The sequence below is a fragment of the Wolffia australiana genome, chromosome 14, assembly GCF_029677425.1.
Source record: "Wolffia australiana isolate 7733 chromosome 14, ASM2967742v1".
Taxonomy (NCBI): domain Eukaryota; kingdom Viridiplantae; phylum Streptophyta; class Magnoliopsida; order Alismatales; family Araceae; genus Wolffia; species Wolffia australiana.
This window is the reverse complement of record NC_135848.1, coordinates 2,298,002-2,317,317: the sequence shown is the minus strand read 5'-3', so window position 1 is coordinate 2,317,317 and position 19,316 is coordinate 2,298,002. Positions and strand designations below refer to the sequence as shown.

Genomic DNA, 19,316 nt, shown 5'->3' with positions numbered 1-19,316 from the left:
AGGGGGGAGAGAGAGAGAAAGAAAGAGGGAGGAGGGAGAGAGAGAAAGGGAAAGAGAGAGAGAGGGAGGAGGGAGAGAGAGAGAGGGAGAGAGAGAGAGGGAGAGGGAGGAGGGAGATAGTGAGAGGGAAAGAGAGAGAGAGAGATAGAGACAGAGAGACAGAGAAAGAAAGAAAGAAAGAGGGAGGAGGGAGATAGAGAGAGGGGGGGAGGGAGAGAGAGGGAGAGAGAGATAGAAAGAGGGAGGAGGGAGATAGTGAGAGGGAAAGAGAGAGAGAGAGAGATAGAGGCAGAGAGACAGAGAGAAAGAAAGAAAGAAAGAGGGAGGAGGGAGATAGAGAGAGGGGGGGAGAGAGAGAGAAGGAGAGAGAGATAGAAAGAGGGAGGAGGGAGATAGAGAGAGGGAAAAAGAGAGAGAGAGAGAGAGAGAGAGAGAGAGAGAGAGAGAGAGAGAGAGAGAGGGAGGGGGGGAGAGAGAGAGGGAGAGGGAGGAGGGAGACATAGAGAGAGAGAGACAGAGAGCGAGGGAGAGGGAGGAGGGAGATATATAGAGAGAGAGGGATAGAAAGAGGGAGAGAGAGAGAGGGAGAGAGAGAGGGAGAGAGAGATAGAATGAGAGAGAGATGGTGAGAGAGATAGAAAGAGAGAGAGGGAGAGAGAGAGTTAGAAAGAGGGGGAGAGAGAGATAGAAAAAGGGAGAAAGAGAGGGAGAGAGAGGGTGAGAGAGAGAGAAAGAGAGAGAGAGAGAGAGGGAGAGAGAGAGAGAGAGAGGGTGAAAGAGATAGAAAGGGGGAGAGAGAGAGGGAGAGAGAGAGAGAGAGAGGGAGAGAGAGAGAGAGAGAGAGAGAGAGAGAGAGAGGGAGAGAGGGTGAAAGAGATAGAAAGAGAGAGAGAGAGGGAGAGAGAGAGAGAGAGAGGGAGAGAGAGAGAGAAAGAGAGAGAGAGGGAGAGAGAGAGGGTGAGAGAGATAGAACGAGAGAGAGGGAAAGAGAGAGATAGAAAGAGGGAGAGAGAGAGGGTGAGAGAGATAGAAAGAGAGAGAGGGAGAGAGAGAGAGATAGAATGAGGGAGAGAGAGAGAGGGCGAGAGAGATAGAGAGAGAGAGGGAGAGAGGGAGAGAGGGAGAGAGAGAGAGATAGAAAGAGGGAGAGAGAGAGAGGGTGAGAGAAATAGAAAGAGAGAGGGAGAGAGGGAGAGAGAGAGAGATAGAAAGAGGGAGAGAGAGAGGGTGAGAGAGATAGAAAGAGAGAGAGAGAGAGAGAGAGAGAGAGAGAGAGAGAGAGGGAGAGAGAGAGGGAGAGAGATTAATTCAGTACGCGGTAGTCCTCTCTATACTTCATATCGGCTCTGCGAATCTCCCCCTGAAGAACAAACTACTTTTGATCTCCTGCTCTACTTTGCTGCTTTGGGTTTTTGGGTTTTCCTAATTCGGTGATTCTTGCCTCGCTGCCTGCTTTTCAATCGATTATCGGGGCGATCTGGGTGGAAGTTCTCGAGCTGTGTTAAATCTCTTGGTGAAAGATGTGGAATTGTAGAAATCCTGCGGTTCTCGTACAAATCCAATTATCTTTTCTCAGTAGGTAGTCTAGACGGATCTGTATGTCATGCGGAAGAGGGCGATTGAGCGTCAGCGATTGTCGAGGAGAAGGATCAGTGGATGGATCTGGTTCCTCTTCATCTTATTTGCCGTCACTGGTTTGCTGCTCGTCGCCCTGCGCCGATATCAGCTTGAAAAATGGGAACATTCGCCGCCGGTAAGTTTTTTTCTCACTCGATGACCCCTCGTTTGCTGATTTCCGTGCTCGATAACCGTTTTGTGAGATCAATCAGCTTGAAAAATGCTTCAGTTACTCTTTTGTGAGATCAATTTCACGAAATAATTTTTTCGAGCGTTTAGTTACTCTAGGTGCTAAATTGAGATCGTATCGGATTAATATGAGCTAGTTGATTTAAAGTTGGAGGAGTCGAGGTTTTCTTGTCTGATTCAGTCCAAAGATATATAACTTCTATTGATTCTTGATTCACTTCTACAATCTGTTGAAGATGCTATTGTTCCTCGGGACTATTTCTTAACCCTGTTTTTTATCTTTATCTTTGCGGATTTTCTCTTTACGATGAGAAGATTAGTTAGCTACGATCCGTTGCATTTTTGGTGCTAGATTGGAACCCGTATTCACCATTAATCCCTCATAAATGTCTTTGGCCTCCATACATCTATTTCTCATCTGTATCCTTCGTTTTTCATTTTTTTTTCTTATCATATTTTTACACAAACTTGCTTCGATCTTTATCGACTCGTGCAAATAAGAAGAAAGATTGAAAGGAAGAAAATGAAACAGAACACAAGAAAAATTCAGGGGAATTAGAGTTCATATTTTTGTAGTTCACCAAAATCGGAATAGTTTGATGCAGACCCACTGTTGTTTTTCTACATTTTCAGGATGTCAACGCCTCAAAAACAACCACTCTTCATCAGGATTTCAATCTGACTGAGGAGCTGCTGAGCTCCACCTCCTTTACTCGTCAGCTCGTCGATCAGATCACCCTAGCAAAGGCCTTCCTTGTCATCTCAAAGGAACAACATAACTTTAAGTTTGCCTGGGATCTCAGCACCCAGATTAGAAACTCGCAGCGCCTGTTGTCTCGGGCTGCCGTCGAGGGAAGGCCCATCAGTCAAAATGAAGCCCAGCCCATGATCCACCTCCTGTCTCAGTTGATCTATAAAGCCCAAGACATGCACTATGATCTTGCCACTACCATTACCACTCTCAAGGCCCATTCACAGGCCCTGGAACACCGGGTTGATGCCGCTATCGTACAAACGGCGGCATTTGGACGCCTGGCAGCATATGCTTTACCTAAATACGTTCATTGCGTGGCTGTCAAGCTCACTGAGCTCTGGTTCATTAACCCAACTTTACAAAAGCTTGAGAAGGAACAGAGCAACTCGCCTCGACTCACGGACAACAGCCTGTACCATTTCTGTCTGTTCTCTGATAATGTGCTTGCAGCAGCCGCAGTCGTAAATTCCACCATCTTCAATGCTGATCATCCTCAGCAAATCGTTTTCCACATCATCACCGACCCAGTCAACTGGCGGGCCATGAAAGCATGGTTCATGGGGAGCAGCCTCAGAGGAGCCATGGTGGAGGTCCTCAGCACTGGGGAGCTCGTCCTAGATCATCAGAAATCTTTGAAACCAGTTCAGCACTGTGATACGGAGCCCGTCCTCGATCATTTGAGATTCTACATACCTGAAATCTTTCCATCACTGGAAAAAATAGTCTTCCTTGAAGATGATGTTGTGGTTCAGAAAGACTTGACTGCCCTCTTCTCCTTGGAACTGCATGGACACGTTAATGGAGCGGTGGAGACGTGTTTTGAGACTTTTCACAGATATCACCAGTACTTGAACTTCTCCAGCCCCTTAATCAGCTCAAAATTTGACCCTGAGACTTGTGGGTGGGCCTTTGGGGTTAATGTCTTTGACTTAGTGTTATGGAGAAAGGCTAACCTGACAGCCAAATACAAATATTGGTTGGGACAGAATGAAGATCACACTCTGTGGACTGGTGGAATTCTTCCTCTTGGGCTTCTGACCTTTTACGGGTCGACTGAGACTCTCGACCGTAGATGGCATGTCCTGGGTCTCGGGTTTGACCCAGATATAGATGATAGACTGATCGAGTCAGCGGCCGTCATTCACTTCAATGGGAACATGAAGCCATGGTTAGGTTCGGCAATTACCAGGTATAGAGCACTTTGGGTGCAGTATGTCAACCGGACTCGCCTTGGTAGCCATGGTTGCTCTCCCAATTGGTAACCCCTGTTATCTGTAAGTTATTCTTTATCTGGTTGGCTTCCCCCATTTTACCTTGGTTTATTTTTGGGGGTTACTCTTCGAATTATTTTTTACAGGAAATAATAACCTGACCCTTAAATGTAATTGATATGCAGTTATTTTGGTCATAGACTGTGCCTCGTCGATTATGGTTCTGTTCAGATTATTATTATCATAAATCTTATGTTCTTTCTTCATTGGTTTATTTCTTGAGGGCCTGAAACATGCCCACAACAAGCACAAGATATTTTCATTTGGATAGTAGAGTCCCATTGAAATATACCCACATCAATAAACCATTTTTTTGTCTCAGACATCAAAATTGATTTGACCTTCATGTAAATTAGAACACGCCTTAAACTCTCTTTGCTTGACCTGTGCAGGCAGAGACGAAGTGTCAAGCATTCTCTTCTTCCATCACAGTAAATTGCATATTAACCATTAGCAGTTGTTTTCTAGTCTTCCAGGCCATCACGTTTTTATCTCTCTATCTCTAGTACTTCAATCTGAGCCATCGATTCCCTTATCATAAGTACTACATGAAGGGATGATTTTTTCTTCCCCTCACCAAGTTTGAGATTAAAAGTGGTATCAAGAATCATGTTGGAAATTTAGATGAGTATGCCTATGAATTTGAAAATGGATAGAATATTCATTTAAATTTATTTGTTATTAATTGAATTAAGAAAATGAAAAAAATACACATATAGGATTTTTATAAGGCCAAAGAAAAGATATGAGAAGAGAAAAGTGGGTTATTTTGAGATTCACCCCAAGTATCATAGGGTAGAAGATACAGTTTTATAAGAACAAAATAGGGCATAGAAGAAGGTTTTAACACAGTAGCAAAACCTTTTTTAAAATAGGTAATTTTTCAAAAATATGAAAAAATGATGAAAAAATAAAAAAGCCCAAAACAAGTTTATTAATCTAAGTGCAACAGCATAAAAATATAAGCGTTAACATTATAATTAAAATAAAATGATGTAGGAAGTCTTGGGGTGAGGCTTCACCGATTGAGAAATCCTCAGTTCAGTACTTGGAGGCTTCGCCGGTCGAGAACTCCTCAGCTCAATACTTGGAGACTTCTCCGATTGAGAACTCCTCAGCTCAGTACTTGGAGGCTTCGCCGGTCGAGAACTCCTCAGCTCGATACTTGGAGACTTCTCCGATTGAGAACTCCTCAGCTCAGTACTTGGAGGCTTCGCCGATTGAGAAGTCCTCAGCTTAGTCCATGGAGCCTTCGCCGATTAAAAAACCTTGGAGGCATTGCTGATTGAGAACAGCTTTGTCTTTAGATGTTTTGACGATTTAGAACCCCTTAGAGAGGCTTCACCGATTGAGAACACCTTGAAGGTTTCGCCGATTGAGAACACCTCGAGCTCATTTACTCGGGTTAAGCAAAACTTTTATTTTTACAAGTTATGATCATATATTCAAATTATTATAATAGATTTACGAAATTTTTCCCTTGTAAAAAATGTTTGAAAGTATAATCTAAAATGTAGCATTCTATTTATTTTTAAAAGATATAAACGTTGAATCAATACCTTGAAACTGATACTGATCAAGTTTTATGAATACTCTTTGTGAGATCTTGGACATTTTGTAGTCACTCTTTGACGCACGATTTGCACTTTGTTTGTGAACAAAGAGCTGAGGCATCCTAAAAGTGTGAGGGCTTACAGTGGAATAATCTGAAGCCTGCAAATGCACTTATCTCAAGGTCTACCTTGGAAGAGGGATTAGTGGAGTTTAAAAGATGCGTTGCTTTACAAGAATTCATACATAGGAAATTGAATTTTGTGTCAGCATAGTTAAAAGTTAGAATATATGGGGTACCCTTTTTTTTTGTCTGAATGAACATCCTTGCGGGCCATGTGACTGTAGTATATTGAAATTATTGAAAGGTATGAGTGGCAAGCTAGCCTTGGGCAACTGAGGAATAACTTGAACATGAGGTAGAGGCAGTAAGACATTCTCTGTACTAGATAGCTACCCATAGCATATTCCTTGTCCTAATTCAGATGTAACTGACTTTGATGAAGGTTATTATTGACCTTGTGCATCAAGATGTTTTGTTAATGAAAAGCTTAGTATGAAGTACTTTGTTGCCATGTTTGATTGGAAGTTTGATAGAAACATTTGGTTCTTAATTTAGCTTTTGGCTTGATCTTTTGGCAAAGATTCTGAATTTTCCCTATATTTTTCTGCCAAGTTTAACGTGTATTAAGCTCCGCAGTTTCTTCTTAAAGTTTCCATCCATGAATTTTGCAGTATGACTGATGGTGGTATGAGTAGCCAAGGTATGACCTAAGAAGGAAGGGGGTGTGAATAATTTCTTTAAAGTTTATTCACTCTAATATAGTTAAATACATGAAATATGGCCCACTTATGTATGGAATAATATAGATGATTGGGTAGATTTAGTAGTTATTCTTTTTCTACAGCTTTGGATATTCATTAATGCTGTGAAGGACTATCCAACTCAAGGGTATGATAAGCCCTAAGAAAATTTGTGTGAATGTGATGGGGAACGGGCCTAACTAGATGATTTGGCCCATCTACTTTGTTTTTATTTTTTTGAATGTTTTTATTTGATTCCTTTTATTAAAAAATGGGGACGTCACTAGGAGGTTATAGAAAGCTCTTCTGTGACACCAATAAAAAAACTTTTTATGCTGACAAGAGAACTTTTTTAGAATAAAAAAATCAGTTACAATTAGGAACTCTCATCGCCACTGCTGCCGGTAGCTGTTGTGCCAAGTTATCTCGTGGCAACATTATCTCTGCCTGCGCACGCTAGCCTGTACCTAGTGCATTGTCCTTGTCACCTCATCATCATCTTTGACATTGCCATCATCGTTGTCTCTGTTTCCCTCGTCACCATCACACCTTGTTCATGTTGTCTTCCCATCTCTGTTACCGCACAGTCCTGTACGTCCTGCATCAGAATTCCCTCAAATAAAATTATTGGAAATAAGGCATGGCAAAGATGCGGGGAAAGAAAAGGTTTGTGAAACCCTTTCATCTTCAACTCCCAACCTCTTCCATTAAATTATGATACTTGACGTCTTCCGACTCAGGCTATAAAATATCCTCTTATTCAGCAGAAAAAACTTCACCTAGTTGACCCCCAAGGCCTAGAAAGATCCACTTATAGTACGTATTTTTAGTTAATCTAAAACATAAAGATATATTCACATAATTTCATCGAGACATATATTCAAAAACATTCTATCATGAAATGGAGCGAATACTTTAAATATCCAATTAAGTGTTAATGTTGATTCAATATACGTTTCTTTAAATTATCTCTTGATTCTCTTTTTTCTTGTGTTATCTCTATATTCTCATCTATGTTGATAGCAAGTGGAGATATAGAGAGATAATAGGTCAATGATGCAAGGAGGGAGAGATGGATGCAGAGATGGGTTTGAGATCTATCAATAAGATATCAGTCGTGTTGCCCTCTAGATGGGGATACTTCTCATATTCTATCCCAATCACCTGAAAACTGAATACGAGATTCAAATTGTTTATTTTGATAGTTTCCACCTCATTACTAGAGGCCACATACATTCTATATTGACTGCATCATAACATTAAATTATGTCAATAAAAATATGCTTTTACACTTCATTTTGCCAATTATTTTTAGGTTTATGCTTGCATTATTCATGATTTTCGTTTAAAGTGAGAAAATTATAATTCATTTTCCTAACTTATATTTTTATGTATTTTATTAAAATTTAAGACTAACACTACTTGATGCCTTGTAGTCAAGTGGATTTTTCTCACATATTCTGAGATATTTATTTGAATACAAAACTGAGGTAAATAAAATGATGAATTTTATATGAAAATGGGAGGAAAAGAGAAGCTCATGCCACATCCTGGACCAGAAAAAGAAGCCCAGGGTATGGATTAAATTATAAAAGAGGCCTGATACACAGTAAGTTCATTATTTAAGCCCATTTTTGTCCTTCTTAAAAACTAAGTCAAATAAAGTTAAGAATTGTGGAACTAAGACACAATTTGAACCACAAAGATCCATTTTAAAATCTGGGAAGGCATAATATGAATCCAGGATGGAAGTCAAATTACCCTAGCCCTCCAAACCCTTGGAATTAAGTCCAAATGGTTGGTGAGTTGGACTTCTATTTAATCTCTACTCTTCTTTGTGTGCCTTTTTGAATTTTTCTACAAACTTGTTGTCTGTGACCTAGTGCATCAGAATTACTTGATCATTATTTTTCTACAAGATTTTGGGAGAGATGGTTCAAGTTTGGTCTACATTCTTTGAAGAAAGGGACCACTCAGCCCTTGGGGAAGATACAATTAGGTTTATGTGATCTTTGATATGGTTGATTTGAATTTTGTCATATTTTAGTATAGTTAAATATTTTAATAGATAGCCTAGGCGACAATATTTTACTATAGTACATATCAAACCACTGTAAAAAAATTCTCCTGCAACAAAAGTTACACTGTCTTTCATCCAACACTTGTAACCAAAACTCTTCATGTATTAAAGTTTCCTGCCACCATTTCCCATAAATCCACCTTGTATAGAAAACTTGGTTGCACTCATTTTAGTAGGTAAGCTTCTTGACCCCATGTATATGTTTATTCGCACTAATTTGATTATATCTGTTGGTTATCAAGCCTAAAATGATTAAATACATTTTAATGATATTTTCAATTTTATGTTATTTATGTATTTAAAAGGATTTTCTGATGTCACTTTCTGAAAGAACATATTTGAAATATATTTTTAATGATTTGTTGGCTTTATATTCGAAGAGATATCATTTTTAAATTCAAAAAATATATTTATGATATTTTTTATAAATTAATTTCTATATTTTTAGGAATTATTTAATGGCTCTTTTCTGGACTTCCAAAATCAAAGGAGATAGAAAATTGGAGGGCTGAGAATAATCCTAATTCAATTTGCGATATTTGACGATTAGGCTGAAATTTTGAGCAGAGTTTTCTTTTTCCTCCTCTTTCCATCCAGAAGGTTTGATCTACAAATAGAGCCTTGAATTTTTTAAAAAACTATATTTAAGCTTGTTTCCTCCTAGAGAGGCCTATTGAAAGACAGTGAAGTTTTGAAGGTCCATCAATAGTGTTCTTGTTGTCTTGAGTGCTTGGGAAGATCAACAGATAAGTGGTGAAGTGATCTGGATCAGGCAAATGCTTGATCCTTGTGGAACATAGGGGTATAAAGTTAATCTCTTGCCTTAAATTAGTTTATCATCTCCACATCCCTTTAGTTAGATTCACATCTTTATTTTCATCATATATTTCTCATTAACATTTCCATCATCTCTCCCTACCAAAGTTACATCTGATCTCAACCTCGGTCTCATCACCTTTTTCTCATATAATACCCTAAATCATCTAGTCCACCATCCTCTCCCTCGTACAACCACCTATCCATTCTTCCATCAGATCCATTAGTTAGATTATTAATTATCCTTTTTTCCTCCACCATTCAATTTCACCATCATCCATCTGCATCCACTCTCATCCATTCACCCAGTTCATCATCCCACCTTCTTACCCATCTTCTACATCCATCATCATTTCATATATTCATTTATCTCAGTGTCTCATTTCCAATTGATCTATACACATCCTACAACCTATTCCTCATATTTTTATTGGCATCATCCTTATAAAATAGTTAATATCTCCCTCTCACCACCTCATATTCATCACATCACGACCTCATATTTCATATGTATCTCCTCTCATGCCTCTTGAATCATCACTTAAAGATTATTTCAACCCTAATATACGTTCTGTGGGGAGACATCTCTCGTTCTTCACTTAATAGTCAAATTAGTTTATGCTTAAAGGTCTGTATATTTTTATTTAATAACATCTATATCAACGATAAATTAACGCCCCAAATTTTGAGATCATCGATAACCACCAGAAAATTCCACATTTGGAGTGCTTGCGAAGGGTATTGAATATAATTGAATTTATTTTATTCTATAAATGATTCCAAATTTTCTTAAAAATCATCTAACCCAATAATATCTATTTAAATACAATTTATTCCATTCATTCAAATTTTTAAGTATGTTTCCTTAAATCTTTTAAAAAGTTATTCTTAGTAAAAATCTGAAATAATAAAACCTTATAAAACACATCTAAAAACATTCAAGACATATTTTATCTAAAACTTACACTCTCATTACCTACTCTATGTTGATAAGACCTGTATTTAAAACTCTTTAAGTAAAGAATCGTATATATATTTTTGAATCAATACAAGCCTGAAAAAAAAAATTCAGTAGAATTCTAGTATATCAGCAAAAAAAATTTCCCATCTGCTATCTCAGAGAAGATAATAGGGGGGAATTGAGAGTAATGATGGGGGCAATAGTTATAGCATTATATAATTAATAGTCAGATTAGACTGATAGACGGTGGCTTTATAGGTATACTATTTAATATGTATTTTTTTAGCTTTATTGATATAAAGTCGTCATAGTATAGTGGTGAGTATTCCCGCCTGTCACGCGGGTGACCGGGGTTTGATCCACGGCAACGGCGTCAATTTGATGGTGGCACATTGCACTTGTATTTTTATGTCGTTGTGATTTAATTTTTCCACATGAAATAAAAAATTTTAAGTATTTTTATGGCAGACTTTTCATAAAACTTTAAAAAAATTTTGGTGAAAATGCTTAATTGAGATATGGTTTTGGGGAAAATCTTTAAGTGCGCTGGGAATTGAACTCTGAGATAATTTTAAGTATGCTGGGCACATTGCATTTGTATTTTTATGTACGCTGGGAATTGAACTCAGAGATAATTTTAAGTACGCTGGGCACACTTCACTTGTATTTTTACGTCGTTGTGATTTAATTTTCCCAAATAAAATAAAAAATTTTAAGTATTTTTATGGGAGAATTTCCATAAAACTTAAGATAAATTTGGCAAAAATGCTTTATTGTGATATGGTTTTGGGGAAAATCTTTAAGTAGGCTGGGAATTGAACTCTGAGATAATTTGCTTAATCTTGAAATGGAATCAAATTATTTTAAAGGATGGAAGTTTCTATGCTACATATTTTTTATGTCAAGTGAGAAAGTTACCTTATCGGCCTTGTTTTTGAGAGTTGAGGGGGGAACATTGATCGCTTCATGCTAACCTTAGTTCACAACGTACCCCGCTATTTTTATCCATGCTGGTGAAGATATTGCCTTCTTGATTCTTATTTAGCACCTTTCTGCAACTCTTGTGCCTGGAAGGCTGTCATGACCTTAGATACACAAACACATAGCTGAAAGGATCTCTCCCAATTTTTTGTCTCTACAAAGAGAGATGATTAATTAAGGTCTCTTGAGCCCTTTTATAAGGCTTGGGTGGGACTTCCCATGGCCATAGATAGCATGGACTGGCCATGGGTCCTCCGAGGCCATTCGATGACCTGTGGCGGTCTCCCATGACAAGAAACCACCGATTGATCAAAGGATGATGATGACCAAGGGCACAGAGGACATATCTGCCCCTTGGTCGTTGGATCTCATGCAATCAAGGGTAACCGGCTGTGAATAAATCACAGACTTGGACCCCTTTATGTTTTGTGTACCCATCGTCACATTAGCAGCCAAGTTGGCAGCTCCGTTAACCCATTTCCTGCTTTTAATTCATTGGTCATGTGGGATCGCCATCTGCATCAGCATCCATGTCCAATCGAAAACCTGAAAATAAAAGATAGAGACATAAAATGAATAATATTGTTTTTTCAGATATTACCATTGGATCTTCCTTAAGAACATCGGCTGGCCAAGATTATATTGGCAACTTAAAAAAAAGTGCATTGTGACCCAAGTTCGGGCCAGGTTGGCTCGAAGCCCGGTTATCCTTGTTTCTTAATTTCTTAGGATTGTGATCTGTCAGGCTGTGTTCCATTTTCTCGTTTGTCAGCCCAGCATGGATGAGCTGAAACAATGGATGGGATAGTTAATCCCATAGTAGAGACTTTTAAATAAATTTTCTCTATATAAATTCTGCATCCATTTGATTGATGAATAAAAGCTCCCTTCTCTTGCGTACGCAGGCTTGCCCTCTACCACTGATGCCCACTAGGTGACTTAGTTGGGACCTTGTGTTTCCATGTGGTGTCACTTCTTGTGCATCGATGTTCGCCAGTTGTGGGCAGCTCGAGTGCTCTATGTCTTGAGTGTTGATGCACCTTAGTGGCTCCGCTGCTTCTATTGACCCTTTTTTAAAATTTTCATCTTCTTCTTTCTCACTCTTTTATTATTTATTTTATTTAGTCTTGTAAAATATAAACAGATATACTCAAGAGAATAGTTACACCCATTAAAATTAAGATGTTTTAAACATAATTTCAACGAGAATTAATGGGCCAGAAAATTATGAAAAAAATTATAGTGGAAAGTATTATTTTAACCAAATTGCATGTTTAATGCATGAAATTAGAATTCATATCAAAAGCAAGATAGAATGAGTAAAATGAAACAAAAATAACACTAACACATGTAAAATTCCATTCCATGTTTTGGACATCAGATACATGTATATTTTATGAGGGCAAGAATCTAGGATGCAACATCAAATGAGATATTTTAATTTAAAGATGGACTTAATATACTATGTTGATTTTTTTACTTTTGTACTTTGACTTTGACTTGCTAGAGGGACCAGACCCGAAACATACCAAACTTTGGGTAAAGTTTAGGTCCTTGCCAGAAACCAGTACCAGATTGAGACCGTCCAGCCCTAGGGAGATATTAAGATAAAGAGATAGAGAGAGAGAGAGAATAAGAGAATGAGAAAGTTGAGAGAAAGAAAGTGAAGAAGAGAGCTAAAGAGGGAGAGAATCCCAAAGATATAAAAAAGAATGAGATTGGAAGAGACAGAGAGAGAGAGAGAGAGAGAGTGAGTGAGTGAGGGCACATAGAGGGGGAGGAGACGATTTGGATAGAGATAAGGAGAGAGAGAGAGAGATAAAGAAGAGAAGGGAGAGTCCTTTCATGCCATTCATGTGCCTTGTCTCTAGACGTATCCATTAGATCAAGGGACTATTGGATCTCCTCTTCTTCTCTAACTCTTATTGAATATCTTATTGATCTTCTCTCCATAAAGACTCTCTAATGGAATGAGTGGATAGAGAAAACTAAGAAGAAATTGGGGAAGCCAATATCTGGGTTGCATGGTCACCCAAAATGGGTGACCCATTTATTTTTAATTATTCGGAACTTTTCATGAAATTCCTTATCATAAAATTATATCTTAGAATGTCCTTTAATCTCGTGCATGTGATCTTCTTGGCCCATATATCAATATAGTTAATAACTTCAAAGGTCAAATAACATTTATTGACCAACCTTATTAATTAACTACATCAACATACATATTAATTAATCAAGGATTAGTTTAACCCAATTGCTATGTTAAGTTTCAAGGTCATGGGGTGCCAACATACAACTTGTTCTCTAGAAGATACAAAGTAGTATTTGAACCCTTTCACGGAACCTTTGCCATCACCGCTGACCATATACGTATTATCATTCTTTCACATGAGACTCTCAAATGTCTTAGAGTATGATTAGCCATCAAATCCAAATATGTCATTCAATTAGTATTGATGTGTATAGGGGACAATTAGAGAACACCTTCTCCAATATCCTTGCTACCTTGGCTAGGCATTTGATGCATATCATTCACCAAGTCAATCTCCTGCAATAGCACGGGTGAACCATCCCATTTTGACCACTCAACCACCTTCGTATGTTTCTTGCTATGTCCAAGTTAAGACGTGTTTGAATCCCATGGTTAGGCACTTGTATGTCTTAGTCAAAACATGGTCGCCCATACACAATATGTCATCGGTATTTCAGGTCAATAGACTACTTACACAAATGTGACATGAATCAACGTCATTGAAATTTATGTACGATACCATTAAAGGATTCATAGGGATCACTACAATTAAATCTTTCTCTAAAGAGCACCAATCGTTTGTCGATAGTGTCTCCACACTGATTGGCACAATATCAAGCATATGCATCTTATAAGTGGGACTAGATAGTTCTTTTCTATTTGGATAACTCGATGTATGTATTTGTTTAGAATACACGGTTGAAGACTAGTGACCATTGTATTATGATCTCTTCATAATTCAATAAGTCAATGTATGTAATCGGGGACTTCATTGTAAACATGTCGTGGGAATAATGATGAAGATATATTTGTTTCAATTGAAATTAAATAAATCATTAAAGTGTGATTGGCTTGACAGCTATATAATATCAATCAAGGAGAAGAGAGAGAATAAAATAGGAAAGAGGGTGGGGAGATAGAAAAAGAAAAGGATAGAAGGAGAGGGAGAGGGAATGAAAGAGGAGAGGGAGGAGAGAGAGAGTGAGAATGAAAGAGAATGAGAGAGGGAATGAGAAATAAACGAAGACAGAGAGATAAGGAGAGAGGGAGAGGGAGAATGAAAGAGAAGTGGGGAGGGAATAAGAAATTAACAGAGATAGAGAGAGAAAGAGAAAGAGGGCGAGGGAGAGAGAATGGAAGAGAAGGAGAGAGGGAATGAGAAATAAATAGGGATAGAGAGAGAAGTAAAGGGATGAGGAGAGAGATGGGGCGAGGGAGATAGAGAGAGAGGGTAAAACATAGATATTAAAAGGGGGAGAGAGATGTAAGATATAGAGATGAAGAGTGAGAGGGTAAGAGGTAGATTAAGAGAGGGAGAGGAGGTAAGATATAAAGATTACGAGGGATAGAAAAAAAGTTAGCTATATAGATCAAGAGAGAGAGAGAAGATTAGATATAGAGATGAAGAGAGAGAAGGTATGATAGATATATTAAGAAGGGGAGAGAGATGAAGAGAGAGAGAAGATAAGATATATATATGAAAAGAGAGAAGGTAGGATAGATATGTTAAGAGGGGAGAGAGATGAAGAGAGAGAGAGAGAGAGAGAGAGAGATGAGATGAGATGTAGATATGAAGAGAGAGAGATAAGGTAAGATAAAGATATTAAGACAGATAGAGAGAAGGTAAGATATAGAGATGAAGAGAGAGAAGAGAATGTCAGATATAGACACGAAGAGAGAGAAGAGAAGTGAGATATAGAGATGAAGAGAGAGAAGAGAAGGTAATATATAGAGATGAAGAGAGAGAAGAGAAGGTAAGATATAGAGATGAAGTGAGAGAAGAGAAGGTAAGATATAGAGGGATTAAGAGAATGAGAGAAGGTAAGATGGAGAGATTAAGAGAAGATAAGATAAAGAGAGAATGTAAGTTATATAGATTATGAAAGAGAGAGAGATAGAGAGATAGAGGGAGAGAGAGAGGGAGAGAGAGAGGGAGAGAGAGGGAGAGAGAGAGAGAGAGGGAGAGAGAGAGAGAGAGGGAGAGAGAGAGGGAGAGAGAGAGAGAGGGAGAGAGAGAGAGAGAGAGAGAGAGAGAGAGAGAGAGAGAGAGAGAGAGAGAGAGAGAGATTGTGCATTATGAATGGGCCTAAGGGAGATGGGCTGGTTTCCCCCATCTTGTTGTAAAGACGGACTATCCAACCGTGCTAAATTAAAAGCTACGGACGACCCATCTGCTCATCTTTCTGGATAAAGCAAGCGAACAAGGGGAGAAGCGAGAAGCAGCTTCCCATCCAGCCATGGCTGCCTCCTCCCTCTCGCCCGCCCTCTCTCTCCTCCCCCTCCGCAACTCCGCTTCTGGCCCAAAGCTCAGGCCTTCTCTTTCATTCCACCCTTTCCAGACCTCAAATCCTCTATCTTTCACCGCCTCCGAGCCAGCTCCGTCAAGGATATTTGCTGCCCCGAAAGCCGTCGGGGAGGCCGCAGAGGTTGCTAATTTTGAAAACCCAGAATTAAATTTCTGAATTTTCGATGCTTTTCGTCTTATTTTATTGATTTTTTTTCTTTTGTGGGTTGGATGTGTAGGTTGCGGAGATTGAAGATGCTGGGCCTTCTCCCCTTGCACTTGGTGCTGATGCTGACAGTGTACGTATTTTTAAAATTGTAGAGATAAAGTTTTGTTCTTATGCTATGATTTTTTCGGCTCCTGCGGCCCATTGCTGGATCGGGGGAAACCCATTTGATTTTTCTTGCTCTTCCTAAAATTTTGCTTCTGGGACTGTTTATTCTCGTTAGTTTTCCTGATTTATGATTTTTTTTTAAGCGCCGAATCTTCCTTATAGTCGAGAATGGTAAGAGGTTTCTTTTGAAGAAGAAGAAACTGGTAAGAGTTGAATGATTCAACTCCAAAAATGTTGTGTATTCCTGCGACCACAGTGTTCTTGTTTCCAGTTGTTTCATTTCGCTGATAATATCTTCACCAGAAGGAATCATGTGGTAGAGAGGCTTATTCTTCTGGGTTTCATTTAGCTCATTAGATCTTCGCAAGTGAATTGATTCATTTATTCTTCTGCATTTCCTTCTTGTATGTCTCTCATGAAGGCTGAATGACGAGTAGGAGACTAAAGAGTTGGTTCTACTGAGAGTAAATCATTGAGCGGGAGGGAGTGGATGAGAGAGAAGGTGAGCAGAAAGTAAGGAGGTATGGAATGAAGGGTAGAAGCTTTGTCAGCTCGTTGTAATGAATGAAAATAGGGATAAGAAGCTTTCTTTTTCTTCACACATCTCTCTCTCTCTCTGTGATCAGAGAGAGAGATCTGTTGATGTGCTCCACTCTGGTATTACATGGTCAAGATGGCCTATCTTAAGGTCCCGAATTAAAGCTACGGGCAGCTCGTATTTTCAGATAAAGCAGATTAGCATATTCCTTCCTCTTCCCCTCTCCTTTTTTCTTTTGAAAGACTCTTCCCCTATCCTTATCCCTGATTTTCTTTCACTCGAACCAACTCACTTAGCTCCTTAATCTCATTCAATGTCTCTCCTCTTACTCTTTGCTCTCCCCTGATTCAATGTCTTTCCCCTCTCTGCTCTCCTTCTAACTCCGGTCCCTGATTTTCTCTTACTAGAACCAACTGAGATAGCTTCTACCCTTCATTCAATGACTATCCACTTACTCTCTGCTCTCTCTCTCTCTCTCTCTCTCCCCCCTGCTCACCGATCACTCTCAGTAGATCCCATATCACTTAACACCTACTCTTCTTTCAATATCTTTCCATTTTCTGCTTCCTCATCTTTCTCCTTCACCGTGCTTTCCTTTCGCTAGACCTGATTCACTTAGCTCCAACCTTTCACTCAGATCAGCTCTCTCTCTCTCTCTCTCTCTCTCTCTCTCTCTCCCTCTCCCTCTCCCTCTCTCTCTCTCTCTCTCTCTCCCTCTCCCTCTCCCTCTCCCTCTCCCTCTCCCTCTCTCTCTCCCTCTCCCTCTCCCTCTCCCTCTCCCTCTCCCTCTCTCTCTCTCTCTCTCTCCCTCTCTTTCCCCCCTCTCCCTCTCTCCCGCTATCTGTGGGACAATAGAAATCTCCGTAGAACCATAACACTTAGCTCGATTCCTTCATTCAAAGTCATCCCCCTCTCTGCTCCCGCAATCTCTCTCCTTATCCATAGTCTTCTTTCACTACAACTAACTCACTTAGCTCTTACCCGTCTCTCAGACTCTCTCTCTTGCTCCCATATCTTTCTTGCCTTCTCTCTCCTTTTTGCTCCCGTCTATTTCTCCCCATCTCTCTCTCTCTTGGACTCCCTATCTCTCATAGCTCCAACCGTTCATGAGATGTCTTCGCTCTCTCCGTACCCCAGATTTTATTTCATTAAAACCAACTCGCTTTAGCTCATACTCTTCGTTCAACATCTCTCTCCCTCTCCCTCTCTCCCTCTCTCTCTCTCTCTCTCTCCCCCTCTCTCTTTTCCAGTTAATGGTTCACTCCCAGCAAAACCAATTAACTTAGCTCCTAACTGTCATTTTTGATTTTCTCAAACTAATCAAAAAAGTTGGCTTGTAATCTTTTCCTTCACTCTAATTAGACTTTGGCGTCCATGAAGACACTGGCGATGATCATGACATATCACCCTGTCTTTGTCATCCATCAGCCAATAATTATAAGTCTTCCTCATAGTCATTAGTTACAATCCAAACGCGGATGCCAATGATGATTGCAAAACTTTTGGGATGGCCACGATGTCATCGGTGTCAACAATGATAAGTGGATGTCGCTGAGATCTTTGTCTTCATGATTAATCCAAGTCAACTCGTGGAGGACGATGACGATAATGAATTCATTGTTGTCTGCCAACCAGTGGTTTTAAGCTTTTTTTATCTGAAGCTGATAATCATCATCCATTTTAACCCGATGTGGCAAAACAGGCGGCGCCAAAGCAAAAGATCAGGATCAAGCTGAGATCATACTGGGTGCCGCTGATCGAGGATTCCTGCAAGCAGATCATGGATGCTGCCAGGAACACCAATGCCAAGACGATGGGCCCGGTCCCCCTCCCCACGAAAAAGCGCATTTACTGTGTTCTCAAGTCTCCTCACGTTCACAAGGATGCGCGTTTCCACTTTGAGATCAGAACCCACCAGCGCCTCATCGACATCCTCTATCCAACGGCCCAGACCATCGACTCTCTCATGCAACTCGACCTTCCTGCTGGGGTGGATGTGGAGGTCAAGCTCTAAGGAGAGATTGAATCAAGTGGAGAAAGAAGAGAGATGTTGAATCAAGAGCCGACCCAATTCCTCTATCTAAATTATATTACTTTTTTTGTTTTCTGTTGTTTTTGTCTTGTTTAAATTGATAGTTCTTTCTTGAGTCCAGCATAGAATGGATGCGTGGAGAATCTCCTACCATTTTTATGAGTCAATCTCTATCTTTATATTTATCTTTATATCTCTCTTGCAAGGCATTTTAATCAGAGATAAACGATTGTTGATGCTTGTGACATTTCGTGTGATCCATTACTTTATTTGACCTGAGGTTACTTTCGTGTGATCCAAAGTTTTACTCCAAAGTTTTGGCTACTGACTCAAGAGAGAATAAAATATTCAATAGTGATAATCATTCAATCACATATTTTCTGTATTATCCATGGGAATATGGGGGTGGCCAAGGCAGAAGTTCTTAGTTCTTATCATGTTGTCCTAGAAGCAAAATAGATCCATATGGGAAATAAGATTCGTTCAGATTCAAATTTGGGTCCGACTCCTTTATATTTCTGGCATTAGTTTATATCTTATGAGGTTGGCCAAAATAATAAGGGATAATAGCACGGTACATCCCAAACTGTTACGAAAATCTGAGATCTACCCTTAACTTTTTTTTTAGCACCGTATATCCCCAACTCATGATATTGAAAAGTGGCTATCCCGGTGACGTCATGGATCTCCACGTCGCCTGCCAGGTGGAATCATGGCCAGGTGGAATCCACCTGGCTGCCACGCGGATATCCATGTCATCACCGGGATAGCCACTTTGAGATTAATTAAATGGAAGGGGGAGAGAGAGAGACGCGTTTGAGTGGGAGAAGAGAAGGAGATCAAGAGAAGG

The 19,316-nt window shown here is 39.5% G+C and overlaps 2 protein-coding genes across 3 annotated transcripts; both read left to right on the top strand.

Annotated features, from left to right (window-relative positions):
- The first annotated feature begins 1,260 nt into the window (after positions 1–1,260).
- Positions 1,261–4,298, top strand: LOC144712073 (hexosyltransferase GAUT11-like). 2 transcript variants are annotated; one of them, XM_078586253.1, is made up of 3 exons: positions 1,261–1,753; positions 2,440–3,834; positions 4,224–4,298. In XM_078586253.1, exons 1-2 carry the CDS (start codon positions 1,604–1,606, stop codon positions 3,820–3,822), a joined length of 1,533 nt encoding a protein of 510 aa, XP_078442379.1. In that variant the 5' UTR covers positions 1,261–1,603; the 3' UTR covers positions 3,823–3,834; positions 4,224–4,298. The 2 variants fall into 2 exon arrangements, with proteins under 2 accessions (XP_078442379.1, XP_078442380.1); XM_078586254.1 differs by lacking the exon at positions 4,224–4,298 and adding an exon at positions 3,957–4,037.
- Positions 4,299–15,444: 11,146 nt separating this feature from the next.
- Positions 15,445–18,657, top strand: LOC144711846 (Ribosomal protein S10p/S20e family protein). Its single transcript, XM_078585943.1, has 3 exons — positions 15,445–15,704; positions 15,802–15,861; positions 18,137–18,657. Exons 1-3 carry the CDS (start codon positions 15,516–15,518, stop codon positions 18,446–18,448), a joined length of 561 nt encoding a protein of 186 aa, XP_078442069.1. The 5' UTR covers positions 15,445–15,515; the 3' UTR covers positions 18,449–18,657.
- The last annotated feature ends 659 nt before the right edge of the window (positions 18,658–19,316 follow it).

What these genes read in the sequence shown, in the direction of transcription:
- LOC144712073 (XM_078586253.1), top strand. Translation starts at nt 1,604, where the DNA reads ATGCGGAAGAGGGCGATTGAGCGTCAGCGATTGTCGAGGAGAAGGATC. An exon ending in AATGGGAACATTCGCCGCCG is followed by an intron (nt 1,754 to 2,439) that starts GTAAGTTTTTTT and finishes CTACATTTTCAG; the next exon opens with GATGTCAACGCCTCAAAAAC.
- LOC144711846 (XM_078585943.1), top strand. Translation starts at nt 15,516, where the DNA reads ATGGCTGCCTCCTCCCTCTCGCCCGCCCTCTCTCTCCTCCCCCTCCGC. An exon ending in CCGTCGGGGAGGCCGCAGAG is followed by an intron (nt 15,705 to 15,801) that starts GTTGCTAATTTT and finishes TTGGATGTGTAG; the next exon opens with GTTGCGGAGATTGAAGATGC. An exon ending in TTGGTGCTGATGCTGACAGT is followed by an intron (nt 15,862 to 18,136) that starts GTACGTATTTTT and finishes GTGGCAAAACAG; the next exon opens with GCGGCGCCAAAGCAAAAGAT.